Source organism: Tauraco erythrolophus, chromosome 1 (assembly GCF_009769465.1).
Source record: "Tauraco erythrolophus isolate bTauEry1 chromosome 1, bTauEry1.pri, whole genome shotgun sequence".
Taxonomy (NCBI): domain Eukaryota; kingdom Metazoa; phylum Chordata; class Aves; order Musophagiformes; family Musophagidae; genus Tauraco; species Tauraco erythrolophus.
The window spans coordinates 23,536,931-23,559,621 of NC_141465.1; the positions used below are offsets into that span (position 1 = coordinate 23,536,931).

Consider the following 22,691-nt stretch of genomic DNA (forward strand, 5'->3'; position numbering starts at 1 on the left):
TGATGCTTAGGAGCCTAGTGATGTTCAGATTCTCACTGTAGTAAGCGCTTCAGAAACACAGCTCACAGATACTAATGAATAGAAATACAAAAAAATATATAGACAATTACCTGTCATGGCATATCCACATCACCTCCAACTCATAAGAGTTCTGTTTTCTATTAATCAGAGATAGAACAATCTCCTTTATATCATCATATACTTGGTGATGACAGTCACATGTGCTGCACGGTTTTTCACCTTCATCTGATGCAAAATTGATACCATTCTTTAGTTAGTTACATACAGCATCTCAAAACAGTTGACTCTAAGAATTCTTCTGGCTCACTTTTTTCCTATAGAAGTGGTAATGTTTAATCACAGAATTGATACCATGGAAGTGGTACCAATTCTATCTGCAGAAGCATTCCCAATGCTTGAAGACGATGAATTTGGCAGATTTGATAGACCAGATACTATCTCCATTACAAATACTTTGCTCTGTATTGCTAGCTTACTTTACCTAGAGAACAGTTCAATAATGTACCCACGGTATGAACCATATGTGTTTTTTCTTTCCACATATACAATTACTCTGCACTTTCTCTTGACCCTGAGGTAGTTTCAGATTTCTGAAGCTTCTATGTTAGTGAAAATTACGATAGCTATTGGGTAGTCTGAAAGCAGACAAGAAGCGCTCAGAGGAACACTGAGATCAGTGATTTCCTAAGTGATAGTTCATTTGGTGTGCTGTCATTTTCTGTACACTTTTTGGCTTCTGTGATTAAGCATCCAGCTTATGAGATGATTAAATTCAGGGTAAGTTTTGAAATCAGTATGCTGAATTCTAGTAGAGTCAAATTTTTATGTTCTACAATACAACTATTTCTCCAGATAATTCAGAGTCTGAATTTTTGGGTGCGTAAAGCATGTGAAATCGAGACCAACGCAGTTTCAATTGAAAGAGTTTGTGAGTATGCAAAAATGGATAAAGAGGTGAGCATTATTCTTGAAATGGTGAGCGTTCTTCTTGAATATTTATTTTATGTGCATAGAAAACTAAGAAAGATTGACTTTAATATTGGTGAGTGGTAATAGCAGGTTATAATTTGTTATTAAATACTTTTTTTTTTTTGCATTGAGAATAATATGTAGCTTCTTCATTATATTTATAGTCATAGCAGTTTTATTACTATTTTGACCAGTAAATTTTGTGCTATCCTTCTTAGCAATAGATTTTGTGGTAAGATTAATGCAGCTACACCTCAGGTGAACTCTCTATGCTATGTGCAACCAAGAGGAGCATTTTAAGAAGGGAAGAGATATCTGTCAGACCCCTAACAGTTGCTCACCTCATGTCTAGAGATACATTTGTTTCAAACTAATTTGCCTTGATTATTGTGCTTTTCTGAAAGTAGTGCCCGTAGTAGTAGTAGTAGTAGTACAGAGGTGTAAGAACCTCAGTCTGTCTCAGAATCAATACTGTCTTCTATGTTTTCATTCTCTTTTACCCTTTCCCTATGTTTATGCTTCTTAACCTTTGTTCGTATCTTTGTTTTCTTCTACTCTACTTAGAAAAAAATGTTTCTCAGAAAATAAACATTTTAAATACCTGGTAGATTAGGCATCAGATTAAATTCAGTTTCTGTCAATTGATGGAACAGATACCAGACTATTAGCAACTACCCAGTTAAACTGAGTTTACTTTTTTAAATGAGCATATAAGATGTTGTAAAAAAACCCCACAACCCCAAACCAAAAAAAAAAACTAGTTGAAATATTTCTGCCAAGTGTTCGTGGCACTTATATTATACTTCCCTTGCGTTGCATTGTAATTATCCTAAATCTGCTGGGATTTTTAAAGATATATGTAATTTTCTCAATGTTTTTATTAACCTGTAATGTTTTTACAGTCATATACTGAATACTGAAACACCAATGGTTTTAATTCTAGGAACCATGGATAATGCCAAATAGACCACCAGTGGGATGGCCCAATAGAGGAATAATAGAGTTTGTTAACTACAAGGCTCAGTACAGGAAGGATCTTGGTTTAGCACTGAATGATGTCTCTTTTCAGACGCAGAGTAAAGAGAAGGTACTGTATATAATAAGAAATAAATCAGAGATATAAACTTCTGCTTCCCAACTTTCTACTTCAAAAAGATTTCATATGAGGAGATTCCAATACTAGATACAGCAAGATGATGTTGAACAGGGAAGATGTTAAGTGGGTAAGACATTGAAGAAAAGACAAATGAGAAAAGGAAAAGAATTTTCTCCTACTATGTAGAAATACTTACCGCTGTAAGAAACTGAGATCTTTTATGAATTTGGCAGTTTTTAAGGAAGATCCAAATTTGAAATTAAACCTCTTGTCCACTGTGCTAAAAATTTATGTAGGAAAGTATGCTGCCAGATTAGTGCTGATCAACGTTGGGTTTGGGATCAAGGAACACCGAATGAGACCTAGTTTAGAGTCATTGGTTTGAGCTGAGGAGTGCTAGACAAAAGGGAGGGGAAAAGGAAAGGATTCCACTGAATCAGGCATAGGCTGTACAGCTTCTGAGGGAGAGCTGTGATTGTGAGTCACGTGGTCCAAAAGTGAGTTTTAAACAGTTTTATCCACCTGTAGGATTGCATGTTGGTGAAAGAAGCTGAAGTTTTGAACTGAAAGTGGAAACTGAATTCACTAACCATTTTTCATATAAAATGTGTAGTATGGAAAGTTATAGTCTTTATCAGAAAACTTTCTGTTTCAGGTTGGAATTGTTGGGAGAACGGGAGCTGGTAAATCAACTCTCACAAATTGCTTGTTTAGAGTTCTAGAGGGATCTGAAGGCAAAATAATTATCGATGGAATTGATATATCGACTATTGGACTCCATGACCTACGTGGAAATCTTAACATTATTCCACAGGTAAGATGTGTTTAAGAGATAATTTTTTTTTTTTTACTAACACAAGACACTTCATTCTTTTTGGAGAAATTATAACCCCAAAGTCCACAGGCTGCCAAGAGACAAAGGCATAAAATTCCAATAAAATTTTACTGATCTTTAAAAACAGGCTCTGTTGTGGCCTAAATCAGGTTTTAGGATTGAATTTTTGAGAATCTTAGCTATTTGATTAGGCAGTAATCTTCAGTACTGCTGGCTTGATGCTATCCTGAAAATTGTCACAACTGCATGTTGGCAATTGTACGGAAGAAGCCTCTAAACAGGGAGACCACAAGTATGACATTAGGTTTTACTAAGCCAGGTTTAGTTTAACAGTCTTAGCTAGAATAACTCATGGTCTCCAGAATCTGTATGTGTATAGCTACATACGGAGTTTTCAAGTCCCACCTGAAGACAAAAATATTTCAAATAACTCTAATTATGTCTGAAGCATGTAGGGAATAAAGCGATGTATACACGAATCATGTAATATGTATTTAAATTAATCTGCTGTGGTCTGCCATGTAAAGCTGTCCCTTCTTACTTCAGAGGGCAGGAAACTCTGGATGAGTTGGCATATCATTAAGATTGTGCTCATGTGAGTAAACTGATTTACACTGAAATGCTGTAGTATAGAGTAAAACCTAGAACAATGTAATGATCAAAAAAGACTTTTTGTGTTTTCCCTGAACGCCATTCATAAAACCATTTTTGTGCATGGGTGATGTTAACATCACTTATAAGAAATCTTTTGCTCTTTAGATTTCACATTAATGAAGAACTGAGCACGCTAAGACCCCACATGATTTTTATCTTTTCATCCACAAGCTTCAAAATGTTACAATTTCCCTTGCAAAGCTTAATTTCCAAAATTATTTGTCCCAGTTCACTATGTTAAGGTAAGGGTTTGTGGCAGACTTTTTCAGGTTTGTGTTGGAATTGTGCACTCACATTCTGCTGTTATTTAGGATCCCGTCTTGTTTTCTGGGACACTGCAGTCAAATTTGGATCCACTTGGAAAACACTCTGATCTTGAACTGTGGGAGGCACTGGAACTGTGTGACTTAAAGGATTTTGTCCAATCACTCCCAAAGAAGCTTCTTCATGAGATTTCAGAAGGTGGTGAAAATCTCAGGTATATAAACAAGTTATTTTCTGGTACTGTAAAACTATGCATCCCTTCCAGAGAATTTACTTCAGATAGTATCAGTATAAAAATAACATTTCTCCTGTCATTCTAAGTAGAATTATTCTGGTAGTACAAGTTTCTCTGAAGTGGCCAACTGGTCACAACCGTATAAATCCCTGTGGCCTGTGCTGTATGGGAAGCCAAGGAAGTAGACTATTTTCAGCTCAAGTATATGAGTTAGGTGTAAAGGAGTAGTGGGGGAGGAAGGGGCAATTCATGCACTCTCTAATTAGATTTGGGTATAAAAATGCTCTTTTATTTAAATTTAAAACACAGAACAAAACAAAAAAAATTCAAGAAACACCAAACCTGGAAAAAGGGCAAAACTGCAGAGAGCTTGTGCCTTTACTTTATTTGGCTAGGCAAAGCAACTCATTTTTTCCTTGTAAAACATTAACCCATAGTTGTGCAAGGAAGGTGACGCTTGAAATAAAAGGAGTCTAAGCTCTAGGAGACAAATACTGAAGCTTTCAGCAGCAGAGGGGCAGGTCTTAAATGGAGCGTACTGAATATCAACTCCAATTTTTTGACAGATCGTTTTCAGGAGGAAGTTCCTAGAAGGCTAACTTATAGGAGTATCCGAACTTTTACACTGAAAATTATTAAAAAGCGGTTTAGCATTCAATCAGGCTTACTCAGAGTCCTCATTGTAATGTGAACGTAGACGTTGAAGGTAGGACTAGGTTTACGCTATGAAGTGCAGCCACAAGTGTTTGAAAATCACACCTTAACTGGTATTTGTATGCTGAGAAAGAAGAAATCAAAACTGCCAAAATGAGGTGAACATATTTCACTAGTCTTTTTAGAAATATGAAGTGTTGTTAAGAAAGGTAGAACAGATAGGCTCTGCAGTAATCTCAGCTTTGTATTGCTCTCCCCTTCCTCAATGTGCCTGACGTGACCTTCTCAAATGTATTTTTAACAGCGTTGGGCAGAGACAGCTGGTCTGTCTGGCCCGTGTTTTGCTACGAAAGACAAAGATCCTGGTCCTAGATGAGGCAACAGCTTCTGTTGACATGGAAACAGACAGCTTCGTACAGTCCACCATCAAAAGAGAGTTTTACAACTGCACAGTGTTAACTATAGCCCACAGGTTACATACAGTCATGGATTCAGAGAGGTAAGTAAGTTGTGGTAAGCCATTTTAAAAATAAATGGCTTCCTTTAAATGCATCAGTTTTCAGACTTAGAAAAGTTTACACTCCAACAACTTTCTACTGTAGTATCTTTGTGTCTGTACAATCCAAAGTATCACAAAAGACTTGAGCATCAATATTAATTAAATATCGATAGCCTGTGTTCTGTTTCTCCCTTCTAATTACAGAATTAATATTTTTCCTGCTAAGGTACAAGTATAAGCTACTATTAAGACCACTTAATTCTCTAGAGTAAATGGACTGGACTGTAGCATTTTTACCGATTAACCAAAACACCATTTTCAAAAGGCTTTTTTTAATATAGGAGGTTCCTGGTTTTAGAAACCCATGAATTACCTTGTGCAATGATATTTCTTCTAAATAAAAATTTCCATTATGCAGAGGTGTCTGTATTAGGACTGGAAAGTATGGTTGAAGAGATGATTTTTCTTCTGTAACCTTTCTGCTTTTGCATTGTAGAGTGCTTGTTCTGGATGCAGGAAGGATTCTGGAATATGATACACCACATAATTTGTTACAACAAAAAGGTGCCTTTTCTGAAATGGTTGCAGAGGCTGGGATAAGAAAATAAAGAAAACTAATGAAGGAATTCTTAATGAAGACGAGAATGTCTTACTCCAGTAAACACTCGAGAGATCTATGGCATTCCTGATGTTATAAAATAACTAGCTTACTCAAAAGGTCCTCACAGCATTGCTGTTTGCTACAACTACAATCTGTATATATCGATCAGGTTTCTTAAAATAACCTTCTGATTTTATACAAATCACTTATTTTGATCATATTGGCACTGGAACAACATAATGAAGCAGTAATTTTCATGGCATATTTTAACTGTTGCACTTGTAAAGATGGATTGAAAAATAAATCTTGATGTTCACATACAGTTTTTAATTTAAAAATAGTGCTTAATTAAGTTGCTCTCCTATTATGCCCTTTTAGTTAATACGTTCTTGTTATGATTGCAAATTCATTAAACCCCCAAACTTCCTCCTGTGTGGACATATGGGCAGATGTCACTTGGTGCTGATTTTTAGGACATGCATATTTGCATGTATGCTTAGGTAATTCTAGAGGTGATAAACTTGCCACATGAAGTTAATTTTTCTTTTGACCTTGTGATTTCTGAATAACTGAAAAATTATTTCAAATAACTGAAAACCACTTCTTATGTATCTAATTGAGCATTAAAAAAATCATATTCTGAACGAATGCCAGAAAAATGGAGTCAGGTGCAGCTCTTTGCTAGTAGATTTTAATGCAAACCACAATATTAATTACAGCAGCAGGACAGGCCATGTACATTTACTGAAAGCGTCAGTTAAATATGCTTACACTTCTGTAGGCCACATGAATATTTTCATTTTTGTTACAGTTCCTAAAACTCTTCAAATCCAGTACCAACTCAATCTTCAAAAACTAAGACAAGATCCCCACCAACTGCTTTAGAAAAAACAAAAACAAAAACAACAAAACAATGACAAAAACCCAAAGTACATTAATAGTTTCAGGCTACAGCCCTGTTGTGTTACTTTAATATTGACACCTGGTTAATATCAAGTAGGATCTTAATTTCTTGCCTGATAGCAAGCAAACCGTATTTGCTGTTTTAGAGAGGTGGTGAGAAGTGGAGCAGTCTCTCTGAAGAGAATTCCTCAAAGATGTAATTCTTCTACAGTGGAGGTGAATGATTTCTCTGTCCTTTCCTGAAGGTAAAAAAGCAAGCCTGCCTTCCTACATTGCAAAGAGAGTACTGTCTAGTTTTATTGGCTACAAAACACAACTAAATATACTATCGCTTGCACAAAGCTATTAGAAGCATATAATAATTTTAGGCTAAGAACATCCCTGCCCATGTAACTGTTACTTTCTGAAAGTCCTGGAGACATGGTATGATAGCAAGTTCCTCAGGAGAGAGAACAGCTTCCTGTTTTTTGTCTCTTTTCTCTTCTTTCCCCCAAGTGAAGCCAACAGCACCTTCCCAACAGAGCAGAACCTTCTCATACCAGCATTTAACTTCCCCGCAACATTCAGAATGCCACAGGCAGGCTCTTCCGGGGCTCTGCTTCCCCCAACCTTGTCCCTATCCCTTATCCACCTTTGTGCTCCCCTCCAAACCCACCCTTACCTGGAAGTATTGCAAAGGAACTGGAACGGACTGGAGTGAGTGCCATTCCTAAACCGATTAGTAAGTTTTAGGCATAAGGCTAGGGTAGGTAGACTTCAGTACCTCAGAGATTGTGACAAAAAGAGACTCGACTACAAGGTCCAAGCAAAGGGTTTGTTTGCACTGCGCTTACAGGCTTAACTGTAAGGTCCAAGGTAACAATTTACCTGAACTGCACTTGCAGATTCCATACGCCACTATTACAGGTTCTTATAGATACAATGGAGGAATGCACTATTGCAATTTAAAAGCAAGATGTACACTGTTACAATACACTATCACAGCACACGAGAGAGTCACGGAATGCACTATTACACACACAAGAGAGAGAGAACACACAAGCGCACTAGACTTAAAGCACGCTAAAAAGAGAAAAAAAGAAATCACTTACCCCCTCAGGTAAAGGCTCTCAATCCCAGGGAAGTTACCTTGGCCGGTGTCCAGATCAAAGGGGGAAACAATCTCCTCACAGACCAGCTGTGTAGTTGGAGAAGCAACTCCCGATTTCCAACCCAAATCGTAGGGCTTTTGTCCCCTGATGTATGTAACTGTGTAGGTATCATGCCTAAGGAGGGTCTTTAAGGGTGTGACAGGGAGTTTCCCCTTATCGATTGTGCCTGAATACCTTATCTCAGGCAACTGGACAATGGTTGGATTGAGACTCAGGGCATATTCTTTGTTGAGGGATTTCAAGGCTCAAATCAAGTTTTGGTTCTTTGCATAATGCAGCACTGACTCATCAGACACCTCAGGGCTGAGCGATCTACACAGCTCCCCGTGGGTCGTCTCCACCTCAATGCGATACAAAGCTGGGTTGCTTCTGCAACCCCCCTGTGCCACCTGTGTGCTGGGCATTGCCGAGAAACTTGATTTGGATTTATGAGCCGGATGATCCATACAGAGATAACTCCTTTTACTAGGTCCAGAGAAAATAATCTAAGGACTGGCATCAGTGCATGGTAATTTTTACTTTTTTTTTTTTTTTTCCTTCCCTGTGCGTGTGTGGGAAGGAGGGTTTTCTGTCCTTACTGGTGGGCTGGCACAGCCTTACAGCTTCAGACTACCTTCAGATCACAGTTGGGAAAAGCTGCAGACTGAATAATTGAAAAATCTGAGAGAAAAGAAAATGGTGGACTAGAGTCTGCAAAAGGCAAATAGCCATTCCTTCTCTTTCAGCAAGCTGTAGTCCTCACGTATGGCTGTATTTTGATAGCGGGGGTGCAGTGGAAGCAGAGGCAGCATGATATGCTCCTGCTCTGTTTTCATGCAGCAAGAGCTTACCAAAGTAAACCATCTAGCAGGCTTAGGGGGGGCAGGAAAAGGAGTTTTTGCAGTAAGAACATCACCGAGGGTCTGCAACCTCTGCTCACCTCAAACACCTGATGTCAGAGACTTACTCTAAGAAACAAAGAGGGACCGTTTGGATGCCTTAAGTTCAATATTAACTCAGGCTTTGCGGTACCCAACACGACCCACCAAACACAATGTCACCAGCTAACTCCTTTGACAGCATGGACAAACCTGTGTCATAGCTCTGCAGGCCAGCTCAGCACATACCTCACCTCACCTGCACTTTCTCCTCCAAACAGCAGCTCTCCTATGCCTCCAGGGCACTAGGGAATCAGGTCCCAGCCTCATCCTGTGGGGCTACTCATAGGCACCCACCACCTGTGAAAGGCTCTGCCCCATTTGGGCCACTAACTGATGAGACTTCTGAGAAGATGCTTGGGGCTGTTCAGAGGCCCTTCTGACTGGGCAGGTGGCCTTCACTTGGTTTAAGATACTATGAGGGACCCAACTGTCCATCCCTTTGAGGAGCTACTGCTTAACCTTCTCATCCCGCCCAGCTAGGTTGCTTGGGTTAGGGAAAGGAAGGGTGGGACAGCCAGGGTAAGTGAGAATGAGGCTCAGAAAGGCACCATGACTGACATTTTCACAGGGAGAAGCATGGAGCAGAAGCTGCTCATGCTCTGCTTCAACTTTCTTCCCCACAGCATTCAAAAAATCTCACAGACAGCATCTTCTCAGGTGCCGCTTCCCTCAGCCCCGCCTCTAGCGCTTGCTCTAAGCCTTCCTGGCAGTATCATAAGAGAAATGGGAAAGAAGTTGAGGGGAAACCCCTCCTTCCTCTCACAGGAACATACAGATTTCTGCCTTTTGCCAACCATAGTTGATGGCTGTTCCTTGAGGGAAGGTTGGAATAGGCTTAGGGTTGTCAGCACAGCTTTTGCACCAGGGAAGCAAGAGCCTTCAAATGCCTCTCTAGCTATGTTTCTGGGCAGAAGCAGTCCATGAAAATTCCGGATTGGGTTTAAACTGGAGGCTAAAAGATTTATTTACGAAACACAATCATCATTCAGGCTTTCTAGACCTTACAGTTCCCAGCCTGAATCTGAAGATGACAGATACATAGAAACCCTCTCACAGCTGGCAATACTGAAGGTCCATGTGGACCCTGCTAGGGCAAGCTTTCCTGCCTGAAACTTTTCAAACAAACATCACATTTACTCATATTCGGGATGAACCTGTCCGCAGCCTTCACTCTGCATTTGCTGGGAACCATTGCCCACATCCATCCTGCAGCTGTTGGCCAACACGACAAAGGGTCTGTTGCTGCCCCACATCCTGTGATCCAGCACGCAGGGCACACGGAGCATAAGCGTAGGAGGGGGGGGAACTGCTGTCACTCCAAACAGAAGCAAGAAGGTCATTGTCACTCACTTTAACAAGGGTTTCCCTCTCCACGACTTCTTCCTCCTTCCCCTCAGTCATTCCTTGCACCAACCTGTTCTTCTCAGTACTGTTCTTCCACCCCAAACTGCACCTTGAGGAGGAAGAAACTGACATGGAAGGGGGAAGAAACCCTAAACGCTCCTCCGTGCCAACTTCCCAGAGAAGATCTACCACTCCAGGGTACAGCAACCCCTTGACAAGGTGAGGGATTACAACCTCATCGTCTAACCTCCAAAGGAATTTGAGGAAGACAGGGAAATAGTGCTGTTACAGTATTTCCCTGAAAAAGTGAAACAAGACATGTCCAAGGAACAGAAATGGCTTTTATTAAAAACATTCTAAAATGTTATTTATGAAAGGCATTTAATCACCTGCACTTGGAAACAATTCAGGAACGTACAATCGGTGAGGCATCTTACACTTTCAGAATTTCAACTTACAAAACAAGCTTTAGCTGTATGAATTTGTTACACACCTAGCACCGCGGGCAACCATACTCGTATTTCAGGGACTGTTTGTAGAAAGATTTCAGCCTTTAAATATCAATTTGTTTGAAGAGAGACTTTTGATAAGCAGTACATGTGCATACTTGGAAATATCTGCTCAGCACAGTGGACTCATCTTTAAAATTCAATGGTTTGTACCAAAATACAGTACTAAAAATCAAAACATACAAATAAATAACTTGACTGCAGAATTCAGAAAAGTTATTTAATAAATAAGGATGCATTGTGAGATATCCAATGTACAGTAACTGCTCTACTAAAAAAAAAACCTGTACAGAAATCTGAATAAATATCCTTTTGTGAATTTCTTTTTTTTTATTTTACAAGTAAACAACTCGCCCTTCCCTTAAAATTCTCAGATTAACACTGAAGATTTATGAAAAAAAAAAAAAAAAAAGTACTTCATTTATTTGCATGGAGAGTTTAACAGTTTAAAGTTACTCCCACACTCCTACCTAACTTGTCCCAAAATTGCAAACCACTTTTAATAGATTAACTTCACTGTGATGTGGTTCTATTTCTATACAGGTCTGCTCATTTTACACAGTTAAAAACAATTACATGTTAAAAACAAAAAAACATGACAGAAGACCTACTATAATTCCAGTATACTGATGAATTCACAGCAGGGCAGAAGGAAAGGCCACGCTGGAATATATGTTGAATTAAATACAGACATTTATATCTGCAAAGCAAAAGGCCTCAAATAGCAACCGTGTACGAGAGCCGTACTGTATGTTGGCATTCATCCATGATTTCTCTGAAGAGGTACTTTCAACGCAGAAGTTTTAGTTACCAGAAGTTCCATACGGACTTAGACAGGGTCACTTTCAAAGAGGTACAAAGGAAAAAAAAAAAAAATCCTCAAAAAAAAAAATCACTTTGCTTTTCAACTGAGGGAAATTAAACAGATGATAGCAGTATTTTGGGAATCCTCTGTGAAGTTAAACAATGCTGATGGAATGGTTGTGAGCAACTATGATTCAGTTTAAGAGGTTTTTAATTGGATTGCTTCAAAGGTATGTTTAGACAATAGCTATGCAAACAGCTGAATCACCACAGCTGATTTATGGCAGTGCCATAACCCAGGCCTACTGCCAGGAGAATAATGAGCCTATTTTAATATAGTCATAGGTTAAACAATCAATCTAACCCACACACTCTCATCTTGGCAAGCTCAACACAAACAAAATTATTCTGGGGAATGCAAGAAAATGCTTAGAACCACCTGTTACTAGAGCTTACCTGGCTAAGACAGGGCTGATGGATGCTGCAGTCAGTCTCAGCTGAAGGAAGCGTTTTCATTGTAGAAAGTTCTGCACAGATAAAAATTCAACTGGCCTTTAAGTATTGATTTAACCCTCCAAAGACAGCAGAACTGTCACCATCTTTTTTTCCAGATTATTATTTTTTTTTCCTCATGCATTTGCTAGATAGCTAGGTAGCAAACTATTTGCCTAAAATAAAGTCTCAAGAAGTGCTACCTCAAATCCCGAGTTACACACACTGCTTCCTTCCCAAAAGGACAGCTACAATTTCTGATCCATTTTCATTTCAGAGTGGGGATATACAACAAAACTTAAACCAGAGATATGAGCTAAAATGTATGAAATAGTTGGGTGAATTTTCATTTACTAGGACTACAGGAACAGCAGTTTAGGCAGTCCCTTCTGTCCCACACTTTCTCCCTGAAAACAGCACGGCTTGGGGTACTCCAGGGGAAAGATGTCACACACTTGTATATATGCAACAATAAAATTCGTGTTGGTCAAATTCAAGGGAAGATACGCAGGTGTGGCTTTAAAATAAATTTAAATTACTGCAGTTTTCAAATAAGGCGAGGGGAGGTGTAAATAGTTGACAATATGCCCTTGTCCTCTGCGGAGAACATCAGTTCTCCACAGCAGCACCTGTGTTATCCATCAAAAGCAGATCAGGAAGTAAGCCCTTAGGGACACACTAAGTAACTCTACGTTTCTTAACATGGTTCAGCTGAAACACAAGAGAATTTTGCCATACAGCCTCAGTAATACCACTACGCTGTTACGAACAGCAGAAGAATCACGTGAATGCACGTCTCGTTCAAGCTACAACATGCCTTTTGGAAAGGTGCTTAAATGCTCAAATGACTCAAATTTAATAAATAAAGCTCAACACTGACAGTGCTACGTGCATTAACGCTGCTTCATGTTTTCTCAAAGTAAATGCATCGGAGCTGGGAATACCGACAGTACCATACCACATGATCTCTAGCCTTTGGTCACGCTCCCTTTATATTTTAAACATGCACCTTTTCAGGATTTGCTAATAAAATTTAGCAAGAAAATATGGGCGTGTCATCAGTAGCATTCTCATCCAATATCCAGTCGAAAAGCAAATACAGGACAGTCCAAAAAATCACTCACGTGTTTCAAGTAGTATCTAGCTTTAATACAGCTTTAATGTAATTGATGAAAAATGAATATAATACGGCTAAGATTAGGCTCCACTGCCAGTCAGGGAAGTAGGCACCATCAGAGCACACTTCTGAAGAGATGGGATGCAATGGGGAACGAGTCTCTTTTCAGTTAAAATTAGTCTTCCGTAAATGCTTATTAGGAATTTCTACAGCACTGACTTGAAGAGGCCAGGAGCCACCAACAATTCCTGCTTGGATAGCTACACCCATGACAACTGCTAGATCAGGATCTACAGAGGTGTTAGGTTCCTTTCCAAAGAAATCTTGAATAACTTTGCGTATTTGAGGAATCCGGGTGGAGCCTCCAACTAACACAATTTCATCCACTTCTGCTTTCTGTAGGTGGCCTTCATTCAACACTTGTTCAATTGGCACAAGAATCTTCTCAAAAAGGTCCTCGTTTAACATCTCAAATAGCTTCCTAGAGATTTCTGTTTCAAACACAACTTTGACAAAGTTGTCCTCTGCTTCTGAAGTGTCTCCAACATTTTTCAGATCTTTTGGGGTTTGTGAAGGCTTGCCCTCTAGCACAGTGTTTGTTTTCACCTCACTTTCTGGAAGTTCTTTTGTAAGCTTCCTTTCTGGCATAGTCAACACCACTCTCAGTGTAGCTGCCTCATGAACAGTCAGATTTAGTTTAACTGCTTCCACAGCCTGTCTGAGGCGATGTATTTCTTCTTTTCTTGTCGGCAGAGAACCATACGTTTGACGGAGCTGGCCATATAAATATAGCATCAACCTCTGATTAAAATCCTGTCCTCCAAGTTTGTTGTTACCTGAAACATCAGAATAGAAGGCATCAGACACATCACCTTCAAAGCTTCAGAAAGCAGCACGCACCTTCTCTTTCACTGGGAGATGGTGGGCAAGGGCCAGAACAATGACACCAGGACCATAAGCAGAGTGCAAGAGCTCACAGAGCTGCGAAAACAGGCGCAACTGCTGTCCACTGGAGAACGCATGATAGACAGGAACTTCCAAATTTTTCATTTAGAAACTATTTAGAATCTAGCCCCTCAATGTTTTTCCCCTGGAACTGCTCTGCTATACTGTACCACAAAAAAAGCAGTGGTTGTTAACTCAGAGGTATTCTGTATGGAAGAAAATACATAATGATAAGTTTCTAACTGGAACCCTATAACTGAGGTGCAATCTCTCACAGCAAATTGTTTTTCCAGCTAAAATTCCCAGTTTCAGATTTCTCTCTGCCTAGATTTTTCTCTTAGCACTTCCAGAATAAAGCGTTATTGGGATTATTGTTTTACTACTGTCAAGTTACACAATGTCTTCATGCACCCACGTGAAAAACTACGTGCTACTGAAGTATATGTGTATATACCCTGCCAAAAGCAGAAGAAAGTGGTAAAATGCAAGCTGTACATTTCAAGCTCTATTAAGTGGTATATCTTATATTAGCCTTCAGAGAGAGAAAGAGAGGAAAAAAATATAATCCACAACCAGCTTCTACTAGAAGATTATTCTTGCACCATGTTTTGAAAATCTTCCAAACAATTGCTCATACTTTCCATTCAACGAGTGAAAAAAAAAAAAACAAAAAAAACAGCCTGCAGAACTTCATCTGTGTTGAACAATACTCCCAAAGTTTACGCTGTTTCGACTGAAAACAGGAGTTCACTTAGTGGATCTCCATGTAAATTAATCCGAATGAGGCTGCTGAGTATTTCTTGCTGTTCCACTCTTACTGGACTGAGCAGCTGCTCACGTCAAAACTGGTTTGTGGAAGGCACGCAGACAGCACTGCATCTCAGACCTGCCTGGATCCAGGTCATCTGAAAAGCAGTTGTGTATCCACTACCATTTTACCAAACACTGCTGCCAGAACTCTTTGCCAAGCGATGACCCGCTCTGGCACGTACGTATCACAAAACTGACTTCTGGGTTAACAGCACGTGCATTCCCAAACCCCGCCCAACTGAGCTGGAGCCAAACACAAGGAGAGGATGCTCTGAAGTACCAGTCAATGATCTGGCAAGTGTTTGGACAAAGGTAATATAAAGATTTGTAACACTCCCAGCCCCCAAGAGTCCAGTCAAAGTAAGTGCAATACGCACCAGTGCTTTACTAGTGGGCACAAAAGCTAACAGTCATGGATAAAATGAAACTACAACTTATTATTCCTTTGAGTCAACCAAAACCCGTGAATTTTTCTTAATTGTTGAAACCAGTCACAAACCTAATTTTGCATGAAGGGAATCCGAGAATGCATTAGGAGACCACTTTGTGACAAGGCTGGTATGTTTTAGAAAGCCCCTCTAACGGTGACTTTAGGTGCACCTTTCCTTTCACCCACTCCTTGTGAAATTAAAGCATTTTTCTCACCTGCCATGGCTTGTGTGAGGAACATCCCTCCTTGCTTGTTCAAAAGAGACACATCCAAAGTTCCTCCACCCAAATCCACCACCAGAACATGAAACACATCAGCTTTGTGGAGTCCATAAGCCATAGCTGCAGCTGTGGGTTCATTGATTACTCGCAAAACGTTTAGCCCTACAAAGAGCAAAGATACCAAGCAACAGGCAGGTACACACTTCAGAAAACTGCGGTTTTCATATCATAATGGCATTTATGTTTGTTGTTTGGTTTTGGTTTTTTAAACAAACTTACCTTAAGTAAAACATCAGATCTAAATGAAATAGTTTTCTGAGCAGTAATACTCGATGAGCTCTTTTCCTTATTTAAATCTAAAGCAGTACTACTTCGATGTCATAGTGAAGTCATGAACCACGATTCACTTGAACACACTTCCTCCAGAGAAACCTTGCTAAGGAGGCTTATCTAACATGTTCTATTTCTGTTTAAATTCTTGTTTCTCTATTTGGAAGTTACCCCTATTTTCCCTGAAGTAAAGCTTACTTCTCTTCTAGCTACCTAGGTTTGCATGTCAGCTGCACCTGTCAGTACCCAAGAGTTCTCTGCTGTTCCTCACAATTGTTAATGGTCTGTAAAAAAAAAAAAAAATTATCCATTCTAAGGTTCTCTATCACTGATTCACTGTTTCTATATCCTCCCCAAAGACTTCACTGTTAGTGACCTAGGCCTGAAGGTTTCATAGAAAAACGGTGGAATAAAGAGAGATCACCTGCAAGGTTAGCTGCCTTAATGGTAGAATTCCGTTGCCTTTCATCAAACTCTGCTGGCACAGAGATGACCGCCTTCGAAATGGGCATGCCAAGATAGTCTTCTGCCATTTTCTTCAGTTTCAGTAGCAACAGAGCGCCAATATGCTCTGGAGTGACGCGAAAAGTTTCATTAGTTGTCACAGAAAATTCAGCTGATCCATTGTTGTTGAAAATCTAGAAGGAAAAAGCAACACAACCCCCAGGTGAGAGGTCTTTCTTACGCTCTCCCACTCTGCTCCCGCTAAGTGTTTTATTTGCATATAGTCTGTTTATTCTGGAAAAATATGAACATGCTTTTGCCACTTCCTGAATCACTTTCATTCTTTGGCTAAGAGTATTATGCAAAACATGCCACTTAAGGAGTCCAAGCGTATCCAAAGTAGTGACACCCACTGTGTAAGACACCTTAAAAGAAAATGAGACCTAGCAACTGCGTAATCAACTTCAACATCCCATTCAAAGATAAAAGTAAGGCTTTTTAATCATTAGGTTTACCCTACTGATAAAGCTTTCCACAGGTTCTTTCTGACAGGAAGCAAACAGCTTGGTGCTGTAACAGCTTCTCTTAACAAGTAAAGAATTCAAAGACTAGAGTACCTGAAAATTTGTCTCTTTTCAGAAAGTACTGCACCATGCTAAATTAATGCAATACTTGTTTAAAAAGCAGATTCCAAGATCTGCTGCTGATCAAGTAAGCACTAGAAAAGTGATAGGAAAAAAAACACCCCACACTGCAACAGAGAAGATGTGACTTTTTTTTTTTTTTTACCATCTCAGGGAAAAAGTGAAGTTCCAGCAAAGCACCACTAGAATTTAAAGCTGAAATTTATACTTAAAGAGAAGGGGCTGGAAGGCTACCTACAAACACATTTCACAATAGACGACAGCGTCCTCTGGAAAATAACTATCAGCTCTCATGCAGACATATGCAACTCCCACAACTCTTTTCTCCTCCCCTCTCTGGATACCTCTTACAGTTTTCAGGCATATCAGATTTAGTCAAATGACTCGAGGTCAGAGAAGTTGGTCACCTACTACATGCTTTAAGCATCCTATAGCTTACCGCTTGGAGGGAACTGAAGAACATGGCTACTTACCTCAAAGGGATACCTGCTACTTTCATTTTTCAGTTCTTCTGAAGTGAAGATTTTCCCAATGAATCTTTTTGCATCATATATGGTGTTCTGAGGATTTGAATCAGCCAGTTCTAGGCCATCGTATCCTATATATACATCTCCGTCTGTGAAAGAGACTATACTTGGAATGCTGTTGTGCCCGTTTTCATCTGCAATAACCTTCACCTGCCCTGTTCCAGGAAGAAAGACACCAACAGAGCAGTAAGTCGTGCCAAGGTCAATCCCAATTATTTTCGGTGCAGGCATCGGTAAATATTGCTGTGCTAGATAGCCAGCTAAGAAGAGAGCCAGAATAGCTGAACCTGAAACACAAATTTTTGAAAAAATAGGGTTAGACTATCTACTGCTGCAAACGTAGAAGTCAATGCAAATTATACAGTATTACACATTACACCTCATGCAGTTTTCTTTCACATTCTGAAGCCTGTTCAGCTAACTAATTAGTTTTCAATTTCTTCAAAGGTCACCAGCAAGTTCGGGTCTCTTAATTCAACAAAAAGTGGTTAGAATAGTCAAAAATCTTAGGCATTAAATACTGAACTGATTAAAAAAAGTCCAAGAAATACAGCAAAGCCAAAAGTATCACCACCCTGTAGTAATTCTTTTTGTCTCTGCAAGGTACTTCAAAAATATAGGCTAATTAATATTTTTGGGGGAACTGCCTATGAATGACCCCTAAGGGACATCTAGTTCATGAGGCTGCACAAAATCACAGTAATATGACAAACTCCCAATCCAAACACTTCCTCCAACTTCACCGGAAGTCTAAAAATAAGGAGATGCAAAACCATGCTAACTCCCCCTATTTCAGTCATAGCTCCCAAAGAGTAAATTCCCACAGTTCTGAATCTTTTTTATGCCTTGAAATCAAGGGGTGCAGAATAGTGAGGTTTTTTTACTTCCAATTTTAAGTACAACCAACAGACAAAGCAGGAAACCCGAAAATCTAACAAAGCGATACCTCAGAGGAGGGAAAAAAAGCACCAACAAACAAAATCTCAAGAGCTGAAATTTCAAAGCCTGGCTAAGCGCTTTTTCCCAGCAGGGAAGAGTGGTCACCGCTGCGCTCTGAACAGACGAGTGAGAAAGAAAACGTTTACTTTTGGCCGTTAACCTGCTAGGACCTTTCTCAACAACGCGCCACCGAGCGCTTCGGCTTTCCGCACGGAGGAGCACACCGAACACGCCACAGGAAGCCGCGCCACCCTGAAGAGCCAGTCCGGGGCGGTAACGCCGGCAGAAAGGCTCGGCGAAAGCCCCGGCAAAACCGCGCAGCCGCGGCCAGCGCCCGCTGCCTGAGCCCGGCTGACGAGACGCGCCCGGGCCCTGCCGGGCGGAAGCCGCCGCAGGCGAGGAGGGGGCTGCCCACCGCCCCGCCGGCCCCACGGCCGCCCGCCCCGCGGGAACCGTCCCCTCAGCAGCCCGAGAGGCGGACCGGGCCGCCGGGTCCCCGGCTGTGCTCACCCAGCACCGCCACCTGCCCGGCCATCACGGCCCGCCGGCTCCAGCAGCTGCCGCCGACGGCTTCTTCCGGCCCGCGCCGCGCGCCGGGACCGGTAGTACGCGCGTTCCCCCCGCCCCGATGGCGCCCGTCTGCTGCAGGGGGCGAGAAAACTACAGCTCCCAGGAGGTACCGGGGCCCGCCTATTTCCGGCGGGCACCAGCCCAATGGGCGGAGAAGAGGATGCACGGCGTTCCTCTCTTGGCGCATGCGCAGCGCGGGGCCTGCCGGGAGCGGTAGTTCGGTTTGGCGGGTTCGCTGGATGCCGTGGCGGCGGCTCGGTGCCAGGGGCGGCAGCTGCGCCCAGCTGCCCGCCCGCCCCGAGCGTCTCCCTGCCATGGGGGCGCGGGCAGGCGGCTCACCGTCGGGCCGGGCCGGGCCGGGCCGGGCCGTAGCCGCTGTCGTTTTCACCTTCGCAGCGCTCTCCTGCCGGTGTGGGGCGGTAGAGACCGTAGATCCAGCACTGCCAAACCGGCACGCATTAAAACCGACAGATCTTTAAAAGTGATAATAGCAATTATTATTTCTTTTTGTATATATCTATATATTATTGCTGGCGTTAGTGTTTCAGAGCCTTTCGCTAAGGCAGGACGGGCCACGGCCCCACCGGCCCCCGGGCAGGAGCTAACAGTGAAGTGGCGGGTCCGGCTCCCGCACGACGGGGGCTGCTGCGGCTGCAGATCTTTGGGAAAGCGCTGAGTGCTGTGATGGAGCCGCCTTAGCCATGAACGGGGAAAGCCCCTGCTCAGAGACCGGACGTTAATTCCCGGTGCTAGTCCTGGTGGCAGACCGAAATCATCTGGGACCTGGGAAGGGGCTTTGATCCAACATGTCAAGCTGAAGCGGAGTACTCGTATTTCGTCTTTGCTTCCTTGCTACCTTTGGAGAGAGCACCAGGGTCTACTGCACTGAGGTCGCCCTTTCTCTTTTAAAAACATTACATCTCTTTCCCTATTAAAAAAATTACATCTCTTTCCCTTTCAAAAACATTACATCCGAGGGCTGGAGCACCTCTGCTATGAGAACAGGCTGAGAGAGTTGGGGCTGTTCAGCCTGGAGAAGAGAAGGCTCCGGGGTGATCTTATAGCAGCTTTCCAGTACTTAAAGGGGGCCTACAGGAAAGCTGGAGAGGGACTTTTTACAAGGGCATGTAGTGATAGGACAAGGGGCAATGGATTTAAACTGAAAGAGGGGAGATTTAGATTAGATATAAGGAAGAAATTTTTCACTCAGAGGGCGGTGAAGCAGTGGAACAGGTTGCCCAGAGAAGTTGTGGATGCCCCATCCCTGGAAGTGTTCAAGGCCAGGTTGGATGAGGCTTTGGGCAACCTGGTGTAGTGGGGGGTTTCCCTGCCCATGGCAGGGCGGCTGGAACTAGATGATCTTTCAGGTCCCTTCCAACCCAAACCGTTCTATGATTCTATGATCTCCTTTTCCTGAAGTGCCCTGATCCGTTTTTGCAACTGAACAGTGTTCTTTGGATGTAATGGTTTGACACCGAGAGAAGCACGGCAGCTTTTACCTCTTCACATCAATGGTGAGGGGAGATTTTCTTCTTGCCCATATGACATATAGCCAAGTAAGGAGAACACAGATGAAACTTGCCCCTCAAATGGATCTTGTAGGGCCAGAAGCAGTAATTAATCCAAGAAATACGACTTGAAGTAGAATGTGGGTTTGCTTCTTGTGAGCTTTTCCTCTGCTAAGCTCTGTTCTCATAAGAAGTAACGGATTTTCAGGTTCTTGCAGATCAGGTTTCTGTTTCAGGCAGAAAACCTGATTGTAAAAATCTGATATTTTCTTAATGCAGTTTAGATTAGATGTTTTTTAATAGAAAACGTTCATAAATGAATAGCTAGTAAGAAAATAGCATAATGGAGGAAAAGTTAGGATACGTTGCATTGTGTTTACCATCTCTAGCTCCTCTATTTCTCCTAAGTGATGGAAAGACACATAACTCAAAAGAAGTTCTCAGGAGCTTACTTTTTATAAGCTTCTTCTATATGCAAAAGGCAGCACCACTTTGACTTTGTAGTAAAAAATGTATGCATTCTCCATTTATTGTTAACATAATGATGTGGTTCATTCTCTGCATGAAAAGATGGAAACTCCTTGGTAAGGGAAGAGAAGGTTAAGCCATTCAGCCTTCTTAATAACTCATGATCTGACTGTTTTCTAATTACTTATCTAATTTCTTTTCCATGCATCAGAATTGAATACTTTAATAATGCTTCTCAAAGTGTCACCATTGTTATTGTGGTCATTCCGAAGTTATTTAAGTGGGGGAAAACTTTTGATTAGTGTTTACAGTATTTCTTCACTTGTATAACTCAAGAGCAAGCACTTTGTATTTTATGCAGCTGTCAGTGGATGGTGAGCTGAAAAAAAAGGTTTAGTGAAAACAAAGCATACGATTAGACTGAGTTTTGCTCGTAATTTTGTTTTCATAGATTTCATAGATTTCTAGGTTGGAAAAGACCTTAGAGATTATCCAGTCCAACCGTCCCTAATCCCCATTAAACCATATCCCTAAGTAGTTCATCCACCCTATTCTTAAACGCATCCAGGGATGGGGACTCAACCACCTCCCTGGGCAGCCTATTCCAGTGGCTGACAACCCTTTCAGAGAAGAAATACTTTCTAACATCCAACCTGAACCTCCCCTGACTAAGCTTATACCCATTTCTTCTTGTTCTATCACCCATCACTAATGTAAAGAGCCCTTCCCCTACCTCCCCAGCATCCCTTCTCAAGTATTTGTAGGCTGTAATCAGGTCTCCCCTCAGCCTCCTCTTCTCCAGGCTAAACAGCCCCAACTCCCTCAGCCACTCCCCATAAGTTTTATTTTCCAGCCCCTTGACCAGTTTAGTCGCCCTTCTTTGGACCCGCTCCAGGAGCTCAATATCTCTCTTAAAGCGAGGGGCCCAAAACTGGACACAATATTCCAGGTGCGGCCTCACCAGTGCCGAGTACAGGGGCAGGATCACTTCCCTGTTCCTGCTGGTTACACTCTTCTTGATACACGCCAGTAAATATTGATACTTGATAGCGACCAGATGCTTTAATACATAAGGAGTGTCTGAAATGTCACACTGTGGAACGCAGCTACGTAGAGATGTTTTTTAAAAATACTGATACAAAACCTCATTTCCGAGATTTCATCCCTTTCTAACGCATAGGCCAGGGTCTGATTTTGTCCTTGAGGTTAAAACTCCGAAAGACATTGGGATCATTTGATAACGCACCTGCTGAAGGACAGAATTCAAATGCCCTTTCCTACATAGCTTCCATTCTGTTTCTTCAAAACAAAGTTGCTTAATGAATTCAGTGTATCAGTCAAGGCCTCCCCACCTGACTCAAGACTCCCTGGAGGCCTCACTGTTCCCTGCAGAATTACACAGCACAGGCCACCTGCCTGGGAGTCAAATCAAGGAGAGCATCTCAGCAGGCTTTCTGCCCTGCAGCAAATGTATATCATGTCAGAAACTCTGTCAGAAGCCACATTCCTCCCTATAGCTGTTTTTGGCTTTTGTGTAGTTTGAAGGCTGGATCCACCATATGTACTCCATGGTCCCTTGAAGGCAACATTTGATCTTCAGCACCCATGCTCAGATGAAGTCCAGAAGTGCCTAATTTTTTCCCACATCTTCTCCATGACCTATAAGGACCTGCTCGTGGATACTCCTGGACTCTGCACAGAGATGCCAGACTCCTCTTGCATCTGCAAAATTGGCAGAACTAATCCTAGTGAGCTTGCCCTTGGTTTTTGGGCATTGCCAGACTGTC

The 22,691-nt window shown here is 41.7% G+C and overlaps 2 protein-coding genes across 3 annotated transcripts in view; one reads left to right on the plus strand and one right to left on the minus strand.

The window, feature by feature from the left end:
- Positions 1–5,835, plus strand: part of LOC104375504 (multidrug resistance-associated protein 1) — a 39,301-nt gene extending 33,466 nt beyond the window's left edge. Inside the window, exons 22-27 of the mRNA XM_086612771.1 lie at positions 874–975; positions 1,934–2,077; positions 2,742–2,900; positions 3,887–4,053; positions 5,033–5,227; positions 5,724–5,835. Coding sequence (XP_086468897.1) covers positions 874–975; positions 1,934–2,077; positions 2,742–2,900; positions 3,887–4,053; positions 5,033–5,227; positions 5,724–5,835 — 879 coding nt within the window. The remainder of the gene's footprint in view (positions 1–873; positions 976–1,933; positions 2,078–2,741; positions 2,901–3,886; positions 4,054–5,032; positions 5,228–5,723) is intronic.
- Positions 5,836–10,491: 4,656 nt separating this feature from the next.
- On the minus strand, positions 10,492–18,909 carry HSPA13 (heat shock protein family A (Hsp70) member 13). Of its 2 annotated transcripts, XM_086631378.1 has the most exons (6): positions 18,869–18,909; positions 17,366–17,706; positions 16,229–16,442; positions 15,469–15,636; positions 13,675–13,904; positions 10,492–13,644 (listed from the first exon to the last, which is right to left on the minus strand). In XM_086631378.1, exons 1-6 carry the CDS (start codon positions 18,891–18,893, stop codon positions 13,234–13,236), a joined length of 1,389 nt encoding a protein of 462 aa, XP_086487504.1. In that variant the 5' UTR covers positions 18,894–18,909; the 3' UTR covers positions 10,492–13,233. The 2 variants fall into 2 exon arrangements, with proteins under 2 accessions (XP_086487504.1, XP_086487498.1); XM_086631372.1 differs by having other exon boundaries at positions 10,492–13,904.
- Positions 18,910–22,691: the final 3,782 nt, after the last annotated feature.